This window comes from Lycorma delicatula, chromosome 9 (assembly GCF_047948215.1).
Source record: "Lycorma delicatula isolate Av1 chromosome 9, ASM4794821v1, whole genome shotgun sequence".
NCBI lineage: Eukaryota > Metazoa > Arthropoda > Insecta > Hemiptera > Fulgoridae > Lycorma > Lycorma delicatula.
The window spans coordinates 94,644,152-94,663,436 of record NC_134463.1 but is presented as its reverse complement, the minus strand read 5'-3'; the positions used below and the strand labels follow the sequence as shown (position 1 = coordinate 94,663,436).

Below are 19,285 nucleotides of genomic sequence, written 5' to 3'. Positions count from 1 at the left end.
AAAAATTTCTGACTGTGTTTAAAAAACCTGTCAGAATACAGGGTAAAGATTACCTAAGTATTTTGACAAATAATTCTGTTACATTTACAAAAAGTGTTTTGATGAAAATATAAATAAATAGTCTTCTACTACAAAGACTAGAAAAGGAAACATTTTATGACAGAAAGGAAATTGATTGTTGTTTACTTTTCACTAGCTGTTCCTGGATTTCCTAAGGATGTAATAGGTTCAAAACATCTGCAGAAACACAGAATTGATTTCTTTGTGAATAATTACCTATACAGCCGCTTCCTGTTAGAAATAGAATGAAGATGTCACTTGTTGCACTAAATATTACTTGAAATTCAGTTAGCTTAGCATAATGAAGATGTTGACTCATGAAAAAGGAAATGGGAACCCATTTCATTCTTAATTTTACTTTAGTAAGCCTGTTATAGAATATTTTTACCTTTGAGAATGCCTGTACAAATCTTTGGTATGACAAATTTTGGTTTTATTTCACAATATTTTTAACCTTCTTAAAGTAGATTTTAACAGGATAAGACAGAAATTAATAGAATCAGAAATACTTAATAATATATAAGATTGGAAAAAAGAAATGAAGATAAAAAAGCAAAATAAAATTTTTGAAAAGCTTTCAGAAAACCCCGTACTCCTTTTTAAATGAATTTTAAAAATGCTTTTAATTTTTAATTTTTCAAGCACACGGTTAAAATTTTCTTATATTTCTCTGAATGTGGAGGTATCTGGTTTGAAATAAATTTAAACATTATAATATTTTAAAGTGGTGCACTCATCCCTGTTAACTAATTCTATCAAACAACTTATTGTAAAAGAATTAGTTGTTTAAATTTTTCTTCGTTTTCAGACTCAATTCAAAGTTTACTCTTTTAAAATAATTTTTGTGAAACGGTGTAGTCAGAATTTTAATAATTTTAACTTATCATTGTAGAGAATAGATTTTTAGTTTTTTAAAAAGTATTTCTTTTCGTTAAATTTGAGATATATTTATTTTGTAATCAGTTTTATCAACTTAGCATAGTTAAAATTTAATATATTTTTTTAATAAATTGTCTCTAGCTTATCAAATTAATATAGTACTTTTTAAAAATCATTTTTCTTTTGGTAAGAAAATAAGTTAGGTTGTAATAGTAAAAATTAATTCTCCACTTTATCTGTTGTAAAAGGGTTACATTCTATAGAGGTACGATTTTGTAATTCATAACTTCGGAATTAATGATTATAAAAAAAAATATTAAATTTTTGAATTCTTGTTTGTCCCGTTTGCGTTTCTATACTATTCATCCGATTGCGATGAAACTTTGGTGAGTTGCGCGCACGCCCGCGAAGGTTTCTGAATTAGTTTGGACCCGCTAGGAGACATTGGGGTTGAGATATTTCGAAAAACCGTATTTATGGTCCGATTTGGCTCATATTCAGAATATATATTAGTTACGTAAAAAGAAATATTTTTGCAAAACTTATATCCGCTAGGTGGCGCCCGTGTCGAGATATTTTTGATACAAACAGACTTTCTAATATATACAGACTTTCTTCTATATATATATAAAAAAAGGCAATGTTCGTATGTGTGTCCGCTGTAGCTAATAAAACTACTAGACCGATTTACGCATAGGAAAAAGGGAAAACGGGAAAAATGAAAAGTGAAGGATTAAATTTTGTGAAGTTTTTTAATGTTTTATCAAACTTTCAACTGTGTTCGTTTAATATATACTCAAATCAAGCAATGGCGAAGCATTGCCGGGTCTGCTTGTATAACTTATTGATGTAATATGAAGATTCTGTAGAAAGTTTTTCAGCTTTTCTCTATTATATTATTGAACTTAACAAGCCTGATTATCAGATCAGGGAACTTGAGAAAATCATTCCTTTCTGGATCGTGGAGAGGTCTACAGTGGCTGGTTTTTTCGTGCCCTTGCAGTGTGTAGGTCTGCAGACGGAGTTTAATCGAGGTATTTGATCGTGGTAGGATAACGCGTGGCTAGGGTTCCGGCCTAGGCATTGGATTGGTTGGAAGTAGGGGCATTGTTATCGTGCCACGGTTTTATTGGTATCGCGTGTGATTCTATTTGGGGTTCCCATTCGCGGAAGTGGCCAAGCTGCCGGGGTATGGTAGCCCTTAGGGCCGGGGGCGTGACTTCGTTTCGCCGGTGGCGGTCCCTGATTGTGACTTTGTAATGCCGCGTGAGACTCCATGATGGGACCGGGTGGGTGTGCGGTGTTTGTCCCCGGCTCCTGCGTGGATCAGGGTGAGGTTACGTTCCCCTTCTTAGGTGACCTAATTTGGTGACTTATTGGGTGTAGATCTGAATTTCTATGTTGTGTAAAACTTAATTTTGATTAATATGAGTGTGGCTTGCATTACTATAAGTGTGACTTACAACTCGTTCGTTTTCTGAGGCATTCGCAGTCACGAATGATGTTGTCAAATCTAGACTAGGCGCGCTTCCGCGGTCTCGGTTAGTTAGTTTGATGGAATCATGTTAGGTTGGATGTGAAGGTGTCTGTTTGAGGCCTACGTGAAGGCAAAATTTGGTTTGTATTTTACTGATGCAAATGTCTGCTGAGGCATTTACATCGGTGGCATCCCAATCGAGGCCTGGCTGATGACTGTGAGATGTAATCAATTAGAGGTTCTAAAGATGACCTCCGGTAAAGCCTCTCAGGGCTCAGAACAGTGGGGAGGTGGTGTGGCGACCAGTAACGTCACAAGGTGGGTGGCTTTCCCTACAGGGTTGGGAGGCCTGATTATCAAGTTGATTGTTGGTCTGGTCAGGACAAAACAAGACCGCATATACAGGTATGCGGTCAACTTGTCCCAAAATGGTATCATTAATTACTTCCCTCTGTTAAAGTTGGGTGGGATTTTTAAAATAACTGAATATTTAGTTAGATTTGAATGCAGGACCTGAGAGTATGCAGGTGATAGTATCTATTCACCTGCTGGTTTCTAAATAAAGAAGGGAAATATGAATAAATGTCACTGTGTATATTTTACTACTCATTTGCAGAAGAAAGCAGTGAATTTTTAAAATCCAAAATTCTTTAAAATTAAATATTTCAAAATTGTTTAAATAATAAATGCTGCATTATATTTCTTCTCATATTGAAATAGTAAAATATCTAAAAAAATGGAGCTGGGAGTATTATTAATTTTTCAAAATTCTTGTAAGTTCTTTTAAATGAGAAAGGAAAATCAAGAGCATGACTTATTAATTCTCCAGTTTTTAAGTCTTGTATTAAAGTAATTGAATCATTCTGTGTAGGATTGGTTGTCTTAAATTATTATCATAAAAATTACAAAAGTTGTAACAAGTTTATTATGATAAAGTATACAGTGTATGATTTAATATTGTGTTGTAAGAAGTTCAAGTGAAAATAAATAAAGTAAATTTGTTTGGGTGACTTCAAGTTTATTATTAATGAGTCAAAAGCTTTGTTTAAAGCCGTAGAGATTTCTTTATTAATTATTAAGAAATTCACAAGCTGTTGCTTTGATCAACTGTTATTTGTTAAAACTCTTTTGCTACTAATCATGTTTATCAGATATACTTTCCATTAAAATTTATTATATTTTAGCCTTCACAATCTTTATTAAATTTTTGTTTAATATTTATTACATTAATAAAAATAATTTTATGCTTGACAAAATTTGGTTAATATTTTTTAAAAACAAATTTAATGAATAACGTACACTAATACATTAAAACATGCTTCAGATCTTTTTAAATTTTAATTAGGAGTATGAATGTCATTATGGTTGGTGCTTTTGTTAAATTCTGTGGTGTTTGTTTGGTCTTACATTGTTTTTTTAATATTTTGTGTAATACAAATGTAACATTATTTAAGCATGTTGATTTCATTATTTCTGCTAGGTAAAATTTGTTTATTGTATCCTAGTTTCTATAAGGTGATCTGTAAATATGATATTTGCATTACTTCTGTGTCTTTGTATCTAAAAGTAAGTATGTTATGAAAATTTATGGTTGTTTGATTTAACTTACCCACTGTGAAGTCCATTTTCCAGAAACAAAAGCCGGTCCAAAACTTCTTGCTGGATTCATACTGCAACCGGTATATTTTGCCTATGAAGAACAGATAAAAATATGTTTTTAAAAATCCGTTTCTGTAATACAATATTTTATACATTTAAAAAATTTGGATACATTTAAAATTACGTTTGGATACGTTTAAAATTACGTAAAAATACATAATTTTTATGTATAAAAAGTATTTATTTTGATTTTCTCTTTTAAAATGAATACCTATTAAACTAATATTTACCATTGTGTTTCTTTTTTGGTAATGTTTGACTGGTTCAATGGTCTTTCTCATTATTTTCTATTCTTTGCTTATCTTTTAATCTTCAGGATGTTTAACAAATATTATATATTAAATCATTTATATCTATTCTAACTTTAGCCTTTTCTTACTGGTTTTAACCTATTCTTCCTTTTAACCTAGTTATTTACGCCTTGACCTGATGTGGTCTTTTTTTTTTTTCTTTTTCCTGTTTAGCCTCCGGTAACTACCATTCAGATAATACTTCAGAGGATGAATGAGGATGATATGCATGAGTGTAAATGAAGGTGTAGTCTTGTACATTCTCAGTTCGACCATTTCTGAGATGTGTGGTTAATTGAAACCCAACCACCAAAGAACACCGATATCCACGATCTAGTATTCAAGTCCGCGTAAAAATAACTGGGTTTACTAGGACTTGAACGCTGGAACTCTCGACTTCCAAATCAGCTGATTTGGGAAGACGCGTTCACCACTAGACCAACCCGGTGGGTTGACGTGATGTGGTCTACCATCTTTTCTTCTTTTTATTGGATTGTTATTTGCTTCTTTTTCTGCAGTGTTCCCTTGAAACTTTCGTAAACCAAGCATTGTAAACCATTCTAATATTACTATATTTTAGTATAAAATTCTGTTTTCCTAATAATTATCTATAAAAAACAGAGGGTTAATTAACTTTGATAGAAAATGGAGTAGCAGATAAATTTAATTTAGCAGATTGTACTTACCCCTGGTAATCCAATAGCTACAATTGCCATGCCGAACTTCAATGCCATTGAATCTATTTTATCCATATTTCTGTTATCTATTGCACTACAAAGTACCAATGATAAACAGAATGTCATGAATGCTTCTGCAAGAACTGCTTTATAAATAGCTAATGTTTCAGTTGGAAGTGTGATGCAGAAACTATCACTGATACAATCACTGGGTGTTATAATCTGTAATCAATACAGATATAGATATGTAGATCTCTATTATGTAACATAAACACACACACACACATACACAAACACACATACACATATGCATACACACACACGCATACACACACACACACACACACACACACACACACACATATATATATATGCATATGCATACACAGACACATATGCATATGCATACACATACACAGACACATATACGCATATGCATACACATACACACACACACACACACACACACACACACACAGATATATATATATAATATTTATATTTATATTATTAAGTTTTCATATAGATTTTGCTATTTTCTCTTAATAATAGTATTTTAATAAATTTTGTTTTAATAGTGGTAAGACAAATTTTGACTTACAATATGCATTTCTTGACAGATTTTAACTTTGTTTTCAATTAAAAAAAAAAAATTCTTAGCAATACATTTCATCATCAAGAGAAGGTCCTGTTTTTTTAATGCGTCTTTTTTGTACTGCCTTTGTATTTGTGAGAGTTAAGGGCAAATATAATTTCCAATGTATGACATTTGACAGTAAGGTTCTTGCTATTAGGTTGAATGGTATATAAATTGAAATTTTTTTTTTTTTTTTTGTAAATGGTGGTTGTTATTACTTGTATGAAGTAAAGGAAGTATTGTGATAGCGAAAAATTTTGGTTTTCACATTTCAGTGGAAATATACATTTTGACCATCCCTGAATCCATTTTGACTAGTTGTGGTGGATGACATCTATACATATGTATTTCACATAACTCAAAAACGATTAGCTGTAGGATGTTGAAATTTTGAGTTTAGAACTGATGTAAAATGTAGTTGTGTACCTCCCCTTTTGATTGCAATCAACTGGTCCAAAAAAGCCCAAAATTAAAAAAAAAATTGATTTTGGACTTTTTCTTAACTGCGGTTAAAAGCCCTCGTTGAGAGCTTTTCAATGATATATGTGGGACTTATTTTCATTGGTTCCGGAGTTATAGCCAAATAAAATGTAATATATCCAAATGTTATAGCCAAATGTAATATTTGGATCTTACAATGGGAAGGCACATCAGTTCAAATCAGTCTTCATCTTTTTTTTAAAATTTTTTTCTTTAATTTAAATATATTGAGTTATTAATAATTATTAACCTCTGATTGTAAAAAGAGTTTTACAATAAAGAATAATTAAAAAATAATAAAAAAAAAAAAAATTAAAAAATATCAAAAGTTATTAATGAAATAAACTTTTGTGTACTTTTCATTAAAAAAAAAAAATGTGTATATGTAATTTAATAGGCGTACAAGGAATTCATGTGATGTCCACATGAATTGAATGGGAAACCACTTCATTCCAAACTTTCCTTAGTGAGTCTGGGTTGTTATAATTTCTGAAAAGGATATGCTACTTCTGTATCAGGTCGTCTACAACTATTCCTGCTTTAGCAGCTAACGTACATATGTATACTTTTATTTTTACATAAATGCTTATTAACATATTTTTATTGAGAATATTTACAATGACAAATTTTAGTACAATGTGATCTAGTTTTGTCCCTGATATGGATGCTTTATTTCTCACCATAGAGATATACTAATAAAAGGTTAGTTTTATTTTTAACATGTCCAACTGCTTTTAAATTATCTATTTATATTTTATTCTATGACCATTGATATGTTATAATTAGCTCCAGAACTTTAGCAGGATTATTATATTCTATGCTTCATCTGGATTCAGTAAAAAAAAGAATTGATTATCAGATTATCAGCACACAAGTAAAAAATGTTTCCTACTTTGTGGTTTTAATTGAATATTTTTAAAGTAATACCAAACCAAATGATTAAACCGTGTTAGTGAACAATCTACTGATATTTCAATACTGTTATTTCTCACAGTAATAATCAGTACATTTTATGTTGGTGGCAATGATTGTAATTAATTCTAATTTTCTTAAATCTTTTCTCTCTAAAGTTGAATCCTTTAGTCAAATCATTGAATAATATTAACAAATATTTCTCTGTCTTTATTTGTCAAGCTATGAATGTCTTTATAAATACTGTAAGGTTCATCATTAATGTTTTTTATTGTAATATCCAAATTGATTATTGACAAGGAAATCATTCAGTGACAAGAATCTCAAAAGGTAACATGTAGTATATTTTATTAAGTAAAGATGACATATAATGATAAAAAATTAAATTTTCATCAGGTGTATAGATAGAGAGAATATAGGCTACTTTGGTCGTTTGAAATGCATTAGGGAAAATACTTACATTTAATTTAAAAATTATTATGTTTCTGAGATGCTGCAGTAAAATATTTATTTAATTTTTAATTTACACAACATTAACTATATACACAACACTTTATTACTAATGGTTGCTTTTTATCTTTTTAGTTTGAAGTTTTGTAATAAAAGCCATTTACCCTTGGCCATTTACAATTTTATAGGAGTATTTAAAAAATATAGGGTGGCTTATTTTAGTATCCTGTAATTTTTTTATGAATGTGGCAAATTTCATCGCTTATAATAAAATTGATATTCATAAATGTAAAGGAAGATTAAAAAAAACATTTTTAAAATATCATAATTTTTAAAGTAATCTCAAATTATATAGTCATTAACAAAATAATAGCATCTTATTAACATATATATTTTATGTCTGGCAACTATGTTTGGACTAACAGGTTTTGAAAGAATTGATTCAGGAATAATTTTTCAAGGATCAAAAATTGTAAGTTGATTTTATGAGCTGAAAAAAAAGGTAGATTTCGCCGGAGCAAAATAGGGGTAGGCAAATTCAGATTGTACAAGCTTATATCAAACATTACTTTCCACATTTTATGGACTCGATATGTTCTCAACTACAAGCTATTGCTAAATTTACCAAGACTTTCTTATTATTCCTATACCTGTTAAGGGTGCTGTGATTTTTTTGTCCCTTTTTTCCACCCCTTGGCTCTTATCCAAAGAATAGTAGGAACTTAAGATGAATTCAAAATTTTACTTAATAAGAAAGTTATAGTGATATTTTGATTTTACTGTTTTTTTTTTGTGATTTTGGTCATCCCTTGACGTAAGGGATATATTAAAAATTGTTTTAGACAAAAGCTTTAGGTAATGTTTACTGGACTACCGATCACTTTAAACCGATTTGATACTGTGCCTGTTTAGGGAGCTGATTTTTACCTTCGAAGCCAAACACTTTACTTAGATAAGTTTTAGGACCTTATACAAAGAATAGTAGGAACTTTAAATGAATTCGATGTTTTACTTAATAAGAAAGTTATAGCGATATTTCGTTTTTTTGAAAAAGCCTCCCCATTTACATCCCCATGGTTCGATTTTACCCGTTAACGAACTCGACCAAGATTTTTTGTTATATTTTATGTATCAATTTGAAAGCACAAAATTACCGCAGTTATTGAGTCCACAAGAAAGTGAAATATATAACTTTTGGACTGATGCTGGTTTTGGGGTGTGGGGGATGTGAAACGCAAAGATATGTCAAAATTTTCCGGTAGTCCAATCATAATACCAATTACAATAGGTAGCTTTCTAATGAATTCTACCTAAAAATAATCACTGTCTTGATGCGTACATATTAATTAAACTTATATGTAGTTTTTTCTGTACTAATTCAGTTTTAAAATATGTATATTTTTAATTAATTTGAGTGCATAATACATACTGAAACACCATAAAAGAAGTATGTTTAAATTTGCTTTTTAAATGCTTAGATATGATAATTTATTCAGTGAATATCAAAAAATTGTTGGTTCCGTTGGCATATTTAAAATTATGCTATTTTTCGTTTTTTAAATCACTGTATTTTTGGTGAACTTTACATGAGTCAAGAGAAGTTTTATATGCATTTAATGAAAATTGATTTAGCCTTTCTAGAAATACAAGTATATAAACAACCATTCAAATACATTGTCCTCCTTCTACCATACTGAGGTAGTAATATGTTTGAGATGTAAAATACAATATGGAAGGTTTTAAAATATAGAAAATTTAAAGTTATGAAAAGCTTTTAAAATCCTATTTCATTGAAAATTGTCTTTTTAGTAAACATTTAAAAAAATAATGCAACAAGCAAAATCTGAATTTCAACTTATGTTGAAGTAGCTTCACATACATGAAGCATACCGTTTTCTATTTTATGCTTTTGTAATATAATTCTTTGCCAACAATCGTGTAGGTAGTTGTTTGTTGTAGTTCACCTCACTGTATGTGTTAAGATTGTTTGTTTCTGCATGCCATTGATTGTACCCTTTTTTATTTTTTAAAAACAAACATTGTCCACTTATCTCAACAACAAACAGAATAAATCAATTATTTATAATGTATTCATTAATATTTAATTATTAAATTACTTTCACGATAATGAACTTTAATGAACAAATTACATGCATTTTATATTTTAATAGGATTTTATATCAGCGATTCCCTCGATAATATAAATGTTATTTTATAGCTTGCCTGTCATATATGTATTATTTTTTAAGATATATTTTTTAATAGCTAGTATTATACATACAAACATTTAAATTGATTTTGAGTTTTATATTATTTATTTTACACTTGAGAGATTTTTCTATAGAGATATCATTTAAAAAAGAGATTTACAAAAATTCATTTATCACCTTCCTTTTTTCTTAACTTTGTCACTTATTATTTATAATCATAATCAAAAAAAAAATGTCAATAGTAATAATAAAATCTCTCAAGTGTAAAATAAATAATATAAATTACTATTGACATTTTTTTTTTTGATTATGATTATAAATAATAAGTGACAAAGTTAAGAAAAAAGGAAGGTGATGAATGAATTTTTGTAAATCTCTTTTTTAAATGATATCTCTATAGAAAAATTATTTTAAACATTTTTTATATAAAATATCTTTTTATAACTCGCTTTTATAGTTCAGGCAGTAGATTAACAATTGATGTACAAATACAAAGTTTGATTCCTATCATAGGATTAATATTTTTTCCATTACTTTTTGAAATACAATTTTTGTTTAAATTAATATGAAATCCTAACATAGATTCAACTTTGAGTAACTAAATTTCAGAATAAATTTTCAATGAAAAATATGTAAAATATTTTTCTTTACAATAAAAATTTATTTAAGTTTTTTTTCTCAGATTTTGAATTTATTTTTTATAGTTTTTAGTGGTGCAGCCCCTCAGGGAAATTATCAGTTTATCCTTTAACACTATAATAATGCTTTCTATGTTAATAATGAATCTGTGATCTATTTCTGGGATTGATTCATAGTTTAAATCAGGAGTCTTCAATCTTTTTCCACCTTTAGGCCAATCTAATTAAATATTAATTAAATATCAATTAATTAAATATTTTCTTATGCAATAATTTGTTAATTAACTTAACAAATTAAATTAAATAAGTAAATTTTAATGAAATTTACTTAAAAATGTAGGTTGTTAAAAGTTTTGTTCGAGAAAAAACTGAGATATGCTCACTCAGCTCTGGATATTCTTAAACCGTTACGTATTCACTAAATTCATTTTTATGACGTTTACTACTATAAGTTATTACTAACAAATAATAAATGAAATTAAATAAAGCAAAATATTGTAATCTGCTAGTTTATATTTTAATTATTTTGTGTTTATTTTATAAGCGCACAAATATTTAATAAAAGAGTATCTTTGAGTCACAAAAACATATGCCATAAAATTTTTTAAAGTGGGCTGCGGGTTGAAAACCCGTGGGTTAAATTATAATAATTGTAATTGAATACCTTTACAGCGACTACTCCAATTATTGCGCCGACACATTCTGATAGAGTGAATATTAGGAACATAGGAAATGATAATTTACCGACTAACATAGCTGTTAGTGCAAGTGATGGATTGATTAAAGCTCCAGATATATGAGATAATGCCTGAAAAAGAATCATTAAATAAATAATTATTAAGATGTTATATTTATAATTATGATACTATAAATAATTAATCGTATCTAATTTATTTGTCTAATTTTTTTACAATCGGATGTGAGATATATTTATATTGTTATAAGAATTGTATTCTTATATATATATATTTATTATATATATATATTTGTTTTGTCATAAGCATTGTGTTATAAGAGTGGTTACTCAGTTCTTTAAAATGTAAACAGTTTTTCTAACAATGTTGTATCATCTTTTTCTGTATCAACTGCTCTTGCTTGCCTGTGTCATGAATCCTTTACTGTTTACTTGCTTGTACTGTTTACTGTATTTATCTACTTTCTAAACATCAAATCTGTAATACTTGTACTTTCATATTTAACAAATACTAAAATGATTAAAAACAAATAAATTATTTGTTTTACATATTCACATTATAATAATATAAATAATATTCATATTATTTATTACATATTCATTTTTCTGTGTAAATTTTAATTCTGTGCCATTCATAATCTTGTGAATGTGAATATTGTATATAAAATTTGGAGTGTATATCTCAAGTATTACTGGAGTTTGAATGCTGGATATTGTAGATTAGACATAATGATTAGACATATTGTAGATTAGACATTAGGATATGTAGACCATATTTCTTAATGGGTGTTGTTTAGATGACTTTAGAATTAGTGGTTTCCTTAATGTTATTAATTAAATAATCATAAGGTGTAAATTAACCCTAACATATACCTTTTAATTAGAGTATTATCATGTTGCAGCCGGAGGGAAACTTGACATTTGTTTTGTGCTACACCAATTTAACTGTTAAAGTAAAAAGTTTTCATCTTTTTGAGTTGTATTACAATTTTTTATGTTATTGTTATTTTCTGGGGGAACAACGCTTTCACGCTATCATCACCTGGTATTATCTGTTTTATGGCGATTGGCATGAGTAACTGAAATTCACAACAGTAATTCAAATGCTTGAATGTAAACGGATCACCTAACAAAAAGTAAAACATAAGATAACATTTCATTATTCCCTAGAATAGTTCGCATGTTAGCCCCTAGTTAAATTTTTGATGCAGTGCCGCATAACAGATACAATCAAAAAGGATATGATGTACAGTTAGTTGGCACTTGTGGCGTGCACAAACGGGTGCATCTGTTTCAGTTGTCAGATATCCATGAGTGAGCCTAGTATACCCCATATGCAAAAAGAAAATACTAATCTCTTTTCGATGGTTATTTCTGCATGAGAAGCTTCACCGTGACACAGTATTCTTAACTGGATGAAATTGATTGTTGATGGTAGCATTCCATTCACTTTCCCACTCATCATGAACCACCCTCTTGAGAAAACAGACAAGATTGTTCGAAGCAACACGATTAGTGAAAGGAGGTTGGAAACAAGCCTCTTTTTCTGCACTATCTGCGCGCCCATTGCCAGAAATTCCAAATGGCTGGGGATCCAGCAGAAGCTCCCACTTGTATTATGTTGGGTCATTTGAGAAATAACACACTGAATCTAATAGGGTGTTTAGGAGTACAAGTCAACAAAAACCTGTAAGGCATGCATGGAATCTGAGCAGACATGTACGTGTCGAAATGCTGGAAAATGGAAATGAATAAAGGATGAGAAGTAATATAGAACTGAAGCAACTGTTTGGAAAATCTGATATTATCATATAGTGAAATAAGAGAATTAGGTGGATTGGAAAGTCCAAAGAATACCATAGCAAGTAGAAAATTATTTAAAGGAAAACTGGAAGGAAGAAGATTGAGAGGAAGACCGAGATGGAGAGGTTAAATATTGTGGAGAATAATGGAAGTCAGGAGATGGTGGAAGATTGCTGAGAGTCTGATGTTTGGAAGACTTTACTCCTTTCACCTTTGAGGTCAGGTTTCTCCATAGACTATAGCACCGATCAATGTCTACCTGATTTTATGAAAAGTTTTGTTCCTGATAAGTTAAATCGGGCTTTCTTTAAATTATTTATTTAAATTTTGATTAGATTTTTTGATGTATATTACATGTACATTCCAATTTTAATATCTTTAAAACTTTTGAATGAAATGCTGCTGTAAATACATTTTTATTTTAACAACTATTTTATTTTTAAATAATTGAAAGTTATTACATATTAAAATAAAAAGGACATATTAATATCTATTAACAATAAATTCAAAAAAACTTTAAAAAAATCATAATTCAAAGTACACCTAAAGAAAACCTTTAAAGGTTAAAATGTAAACAGTGTATAAATTACATTAAACAGAGTTAAAGGGCAGTTGTAAATGATTATTAATATAAAATTATAAATATGAAACTCTCGAAAACGGTTAATAATAATATATAATTTTAATGTTACATGGGGATTTTGTTTTATAAATAATCAAAATCAATAGATACAGGAGAACTAATAAATATAAAAAATTAAACAAAAAAAAATATATATATATTTTTTTAAATTAACAAATAGTAATACGTAAATATATATGTATATAATATGATTATAAAAATTGAAAACTACAAAAAAATTAGTTCAAATAGTTCATTGTTTACGAAAAACACTGAAATACACGATTATTTGTGGTTGCTAACCGTTCGAGAATAGATACGGCGATTCGGTACAAGATACAAAATGAGATTAACATGTGAACTGGCTTGTAGTTAATATGTGTACGTTAGGTACCTAAAGAGACTGCGTATATTAGATCTGTACATTCTTTTAGATTTGAGCTGAATCAGCTGCTCTAGGGTGTTGTGCATCGTCAATATTCTTCATTTCGTTTCGCCACTTACTTTCGCTGGTTCTTTGATTTGATTAGTTATTCTTTGCTTGATTGATTAGACCATTTTTTGGCGTTTTCTTTGTTTTTTTATGTTTTCAACTTTATCAGTTCTTTGAATTCTTTATACGTAAATAATAATCGTAAATATCTTTATGTATATTGTAAACGGTAATGTATTATATGGTTATTTATGTATATTGTCGCGTGTTTCGCGGGTCGATCAGGGTATTGAGAGGTTGACAATTTAGAATGTTTATATAATTTCTGTTTATTGGTTTAAAATGTTCAAATTACAACCGGGCAAATTAATAATAATAACAATGGTGATAAATACAATAATTATAATAATAAAACAGTTAATGAACGCAAATATTAATATAGTAATTATAACCACAATAATAATAAAGATAATAGTAGTGAACGATAATAATATTACATGTCAATAACAACAAATCAAACGTAAAAATACACAACAAAGTACATTACATAATACATAATTAAAACAGTAAGTACGACAGAAAAGTAGGGCGTATTCAACAAAGAATAATAATCAAAATATTACATATCAAATAGTGATAGATAGTAAATAGTTAATAAGTAAATATAGATTACACACAAATAGAGTTCAAAATAAATAATTGTTCGGAATTTATTCCAGGTATATAAACAGAAAACTAGTATTCAGACCCGTTAACAAGAGAAACTGCTAGTTTTAATCCTTTTTAACCACCAGTCTTACATTAACAAACAATCTTATAAAAGTCACTTCCAAATCCATTTTGTTGTCTAACCTAACAGTTTATGAATGAAGTCCATTGCATTATTTCTTTCACTTAGACACTTATAGTTTTACTGTTACTCACCGATAATATTTCTTGGTTACTGGATTACTCTTGACGTCAACTTACTCGTGTCGAACTGGATTCAAGACTCTCCTCGCTGGACCGACGTCGTAACGTCTCGATGGACTGGTTCTCAGAATTCCACAGAACTCCACACAACTCGCAGCCTCTTCTCGTTGAATTCCTCTGCGAAGAATTCCTCGCAGAGGAATTCAACGAGAAGAGTTGAAACCTTTTTGAAGACTTTTTTTAACTTGAAAAGTTAAAACTTTTTTCTTTTTGTTTTTGATTTCTTTACAAAGAAAACGATATTTTTGGGATAGAAAATGTGGTTTGTTGACCGTTGGTGATTTAAAAAAAAAATATTAAACAATAATTCGTACAAATAGAAAGCTTTTAACGATTTTTGATTTGCAAACCTATCGAGTAACAGATCAAGCTTATTTATGATATATTCCATTAGTATTATACTGTATTTATATTCCATACGTTGTAAATTGGCAAAATAATACGGCTTTCTATATTAAGAAAATTTAATTCTTATTGTATTACCTGAATTATCACCAGATATACATAATAAAGAAATTGAAGATTGCTATCATTCAGCATTGCTTGAATTTAGAAACGATTTTAATTAAATTTTACTTTCCGGCTATTATAAAATAAAGAAAAGGTATTGCAGTCGAGTCGAAAATGACCAATCGATATATTGATTAGATAGAAGATATAGAAGGTATAAGATTAGATAGAAGATATATGTATATATATATATATATATATATATATATCTTTTCTGACTCGGTAGACCATGAAACGATGAGATCAGGCAAAAAACCTCTTATAAAACCTCGTATGTGTCCGTGTGTTGAGATCTCTGTTTCGGATAACATCTAAAGAAGATATTGACGTAGACTTCAAATTTCTTAGGATGATTTCTATATGTGGGGCACTAATCTCCCGCCTGCGGAAGAGGCTGCACAGCCTCGTGATGGAAGCTTGGCAACTGGAATGGGACTCCACGACTAAGAGAAGATCCTTGTATAAGTTTATACAGGGGAATGGGGAATGGTATGCCTTGAGCTTGTTTTTAAGGGCAACGGGTGACCGGGTGCTCACCAATCATGTTAATTTTAATCAATATCTATTTCGGTTCCGCCTGGCAGCTGATGATCTGTGCGTCTGCGGAGAGCTCCAGTCAAATGAACACCTGATGTTTGACTGCCCTGCTCTTGGGGGGGGGGGGGGCTAGAAACCGGGCCACCTTGGAACATAGAGGTCAATGGGAAACTTGGCGACTCACAAGCGGCGAGTCAATGTGGCGAGAGCCGCGTTGTCGGACCGTGTGGGAATTCCTTGATGCGGTTGCTTTGTTCAATCGACATTCGTAGTTTGCTTAAGGAAAAGATTCTTACCGCATTGCCGTGGGAATCTAACCCTGAGTACGGCTGACCACCAGTCAATAATTATGGTTTCAAGCACTATAACATGGTGGACAAGTACTTGCTTGCATTCAGCGACCTAGGCGTGGCAGCGAATTGCTGTCTAGACGAAATAAATTTCAATTTATGATGTCATATATATTTTTAGTTGTTGACTTGGTGCGCCTACCCATTTTAGCGGATAAATGACAAGTAAGCGTTTGGGACACCTTAGCCGGTGGTGTATGGGGCAGTGCCTAGTTCGCTCATGCTGTTGGGTAAGCTCTAGGAGCTGTTTAGGATACTGGTCGCTAAACTGTTTTGAGGCTCAGTTGCCGTTTGTGTCACAGACATTCGGTCTTATGCTTTAGGGCGACCGAATGGAATGGTGGCGGGAAAAATGCCAAGCTAACCATATAACCATATAAGGGGCACTACTGTCAAAACGTTTTAAAAAAATCCGGCTTCTGGTGGGGAGATAAAGTGGTGCAGGGTATCATCGGCATGCTTTGGAGTACCGGTTCCGATGTGCGGGTGGGTACTCCGGGGGAATTTTAGGTAGTTAAGGGGTAAAAAGGGTAAACAAAAGACTGAGTCACGGTCATTGAGTAGGGGTCCGGGGGAGACGTAGTCAAGCGTAGCTCCTCCTGCTTCAGTGGTTAGACGCAGATGATACCAAATTGTATTAATAATAACTGTTCATGTTTGGGGTAAAATAACTTTTTTAACCCTTAACTGGTCACGCTCTTTTTATAATATTACTAGTCGCGTCGGATCACTATGACTCGTAAATTAAATTAAAAAGAAATGAACACTTATATTCGAAAAAGAAACTATTTTTTATTCAGATAAAAATAAATATCTCCTTGTTTAAAACAAAATAATCTAGGAAAAATAGAAATTACAAAACCTTCTCTGGTTGCTGAACATCAACTACAGTAATGTCGTGTTCTTCGAAATATATTTTTATTTTGTTCAAGTTTTTTTTTGGGTTTCCCGGAGTGAGATAACTTTTAAATTTTGTACTAAAATGTAGCCTAAATTTTTAAGAAAATCTCTCGCAATAGTGTAACAAACCGGTCGTGCCTAATCAAATAGCTTATTTTTGTTACTACACAAACTAAGGGAAGCTGGATACTGACTGATAGAACGGATTACGGTAGGAGATTATCAGGCTTGGCAACCTAATATCATTGAGGGAGATATTAAACTTTAAATATAAAACACGTCGGGTCATATAGACCCGACGTGTCCAGTTAAGGGTTAATATGGCTAATAAACATTTAAAAACTTTAAATATAACTTAAAATTTAATTCTGAGTAAAATAGTATGAATAAGGGCAATAAAAACTAAATGTAAACGTAAGAATTCTGAAGTTTGTTAAAAACAAAACATGTCAAAATGTGACAGCTCTTACGTATTAAACGAAAAGATATTACATAATATTACACAACAAAAGAATTAAATATGTAAAAAAATTAACAATAAAAATTAAAAAAGAATCTAAACTTAAATAAACACATTAATAAATTGTCAACACTCAATGAAACATTTTATTAGCCGTTTTTAAAACTAATAAGATTTAATTTTATTTGAATCTGTTAGAAATAATGAAGTTAACAACTAACAATTATTAAAGAATAAAAAAAGATTTTGATAAAATTAAGAAATAAGTAGAAAAAAACGAAATAAAGTAATGAAAATAAGAAATTTAAAGAAATATAGATTTTTCATCGGTATGAAATTTTCATTTACTTGTTAAAATATATTTTGTAATCCGCTTCTCTTTAATAATTCTTCCGTTGTAAGAAATGTACTTTGTAAATTTCTTTACAAATATAATTTACAAAACGTATTATTATTAATTTTTGATTTTTTTAATAATAATTTTAATGCATTATAAAAAGTTTAACTTTTCGGAAATTTAATAAATAATTAAATGGTCATGAAGTATATTTTTATATTATAAAAATTTTTTAATAAAATAAAATAAAATCAGTGACCTATATTATTTTAATGTATTCTCTTTTAACTTATTTCTCTTTTTTTTAATTACGGTATAAATATTAAAAAAAACTTAACCGTTTTAGAAAAAAAAAATCTCTTTTTATTTTATCATTATAATTTTTATTATTCTGTCTTATACTTACTAAGTCTAGCGTTTAAAATTAATAAAAACGTGTCTGAATTCACTTTTATTTTTTTTCTGTATTGTACTTTTAAGAATTTCTGTCTTACTTATATTTTTAATAAAAAAATCCTGTTTTAAACAATACGTTTATTTAAAAATTTCTTTAAAGATATTACATTAAAGATTAAATGATTTCAAATAAATCAAAAATAGTAGACAAAATCATTTATTTGTTGAAAAATTATTACTATAGATTGTATTTAATTTATTCTAGTTTTATTTAACATCTTTTAAATTATTTGTGATTTTAGGATTACAGTATTAATTGAAATATTAGTTGCGTTTTATCTTTACTGAGGATTTAAAGATTTAATAATTAGCTTTATAACTGTGGTAAAAAAAAATCAAAGGAGGTCTTGATTTATCTCCAGTCGCTTTCTGTTAATTTATCCTACTCTACAAAACGGCATTTGTTTGTGCGTTCCCCTTAGGTTGGCACCGGAATGTACCGATCACTAGCGGAAAATCCCGATTTGTTAATACGTGATTCGTGGTGGTCAAGTGTATACTTGTTATATTATTATACGAGGGTAAGTCAATTATTATCTGCGATGTAGTTATAAATTTTATTGTAATACAAATAGAAAACTTACATGTACATCATTTTTCAACATAGTCCCCTTGCATTTCAACGCACTGGGTCGATCGTTGCACAATCTTCCTGATGCCCTCATAAAAAAAGGTTTTCGATTGAGCTGCGAAACAGGAATGCACCGCTTCTTTCATTGTTTCTTCCGAGGTAAATCGAGGCCCCTTAATGCTTCTTTGAGTGGACCAAATAAATGGTAGTCAGAAGGGGCAAGATCAGAACTATAGCCAGTACTTGAAAGTTGAGTTTCTGGAGCGTTTCA

General features: G+C 29.8%; 1 protein-coding gene and 1 long non-coding RNA gene across 5 annotated transcripts in view; one reads left to right on the top strand and one right to left on the bottom strand.

Moving 5' to 3' along the window:
- Window positions 1-19,285, top strand: part of LOC142330240 (uncharacterized) — a 473,304-nt gene that overhangs the window by 20,100 nt on the left and 433,919 nt on the right. The window lies entirely within an intron of this gene.
- Window positions 1-19,285, bottom strand: part of LOC142330239 (aquaporin AQPAe.a-like) — a 133,191-nt gene that overhangs the window by 24,307 nt on the left and 89,599 nt on the right. For all 4 annotated transcript variants that reach the window (XM_075375401.1, XM_075375398.1, XM_075375400.1 and 1 more), the window contains exons 3-5: window positions 11,034-11,177; window positions 5,052-5,264; window positions 4,026-4,106 (exon numbers count right to left, since the gene is read on the bottom strand). In XM_075375401.1, the coding sequence (XP_075231516.1) occupies window positions 4,026-4,106; window positions 5,052-5,264; window positions 11,034-11,177 (438 nt within the window). The remainder of the gene's footprint in view (window positions 1-4,025; window positions 4,107-5,051; window positions 5,265-11,033; window positions 11,178-19,285) is intronic.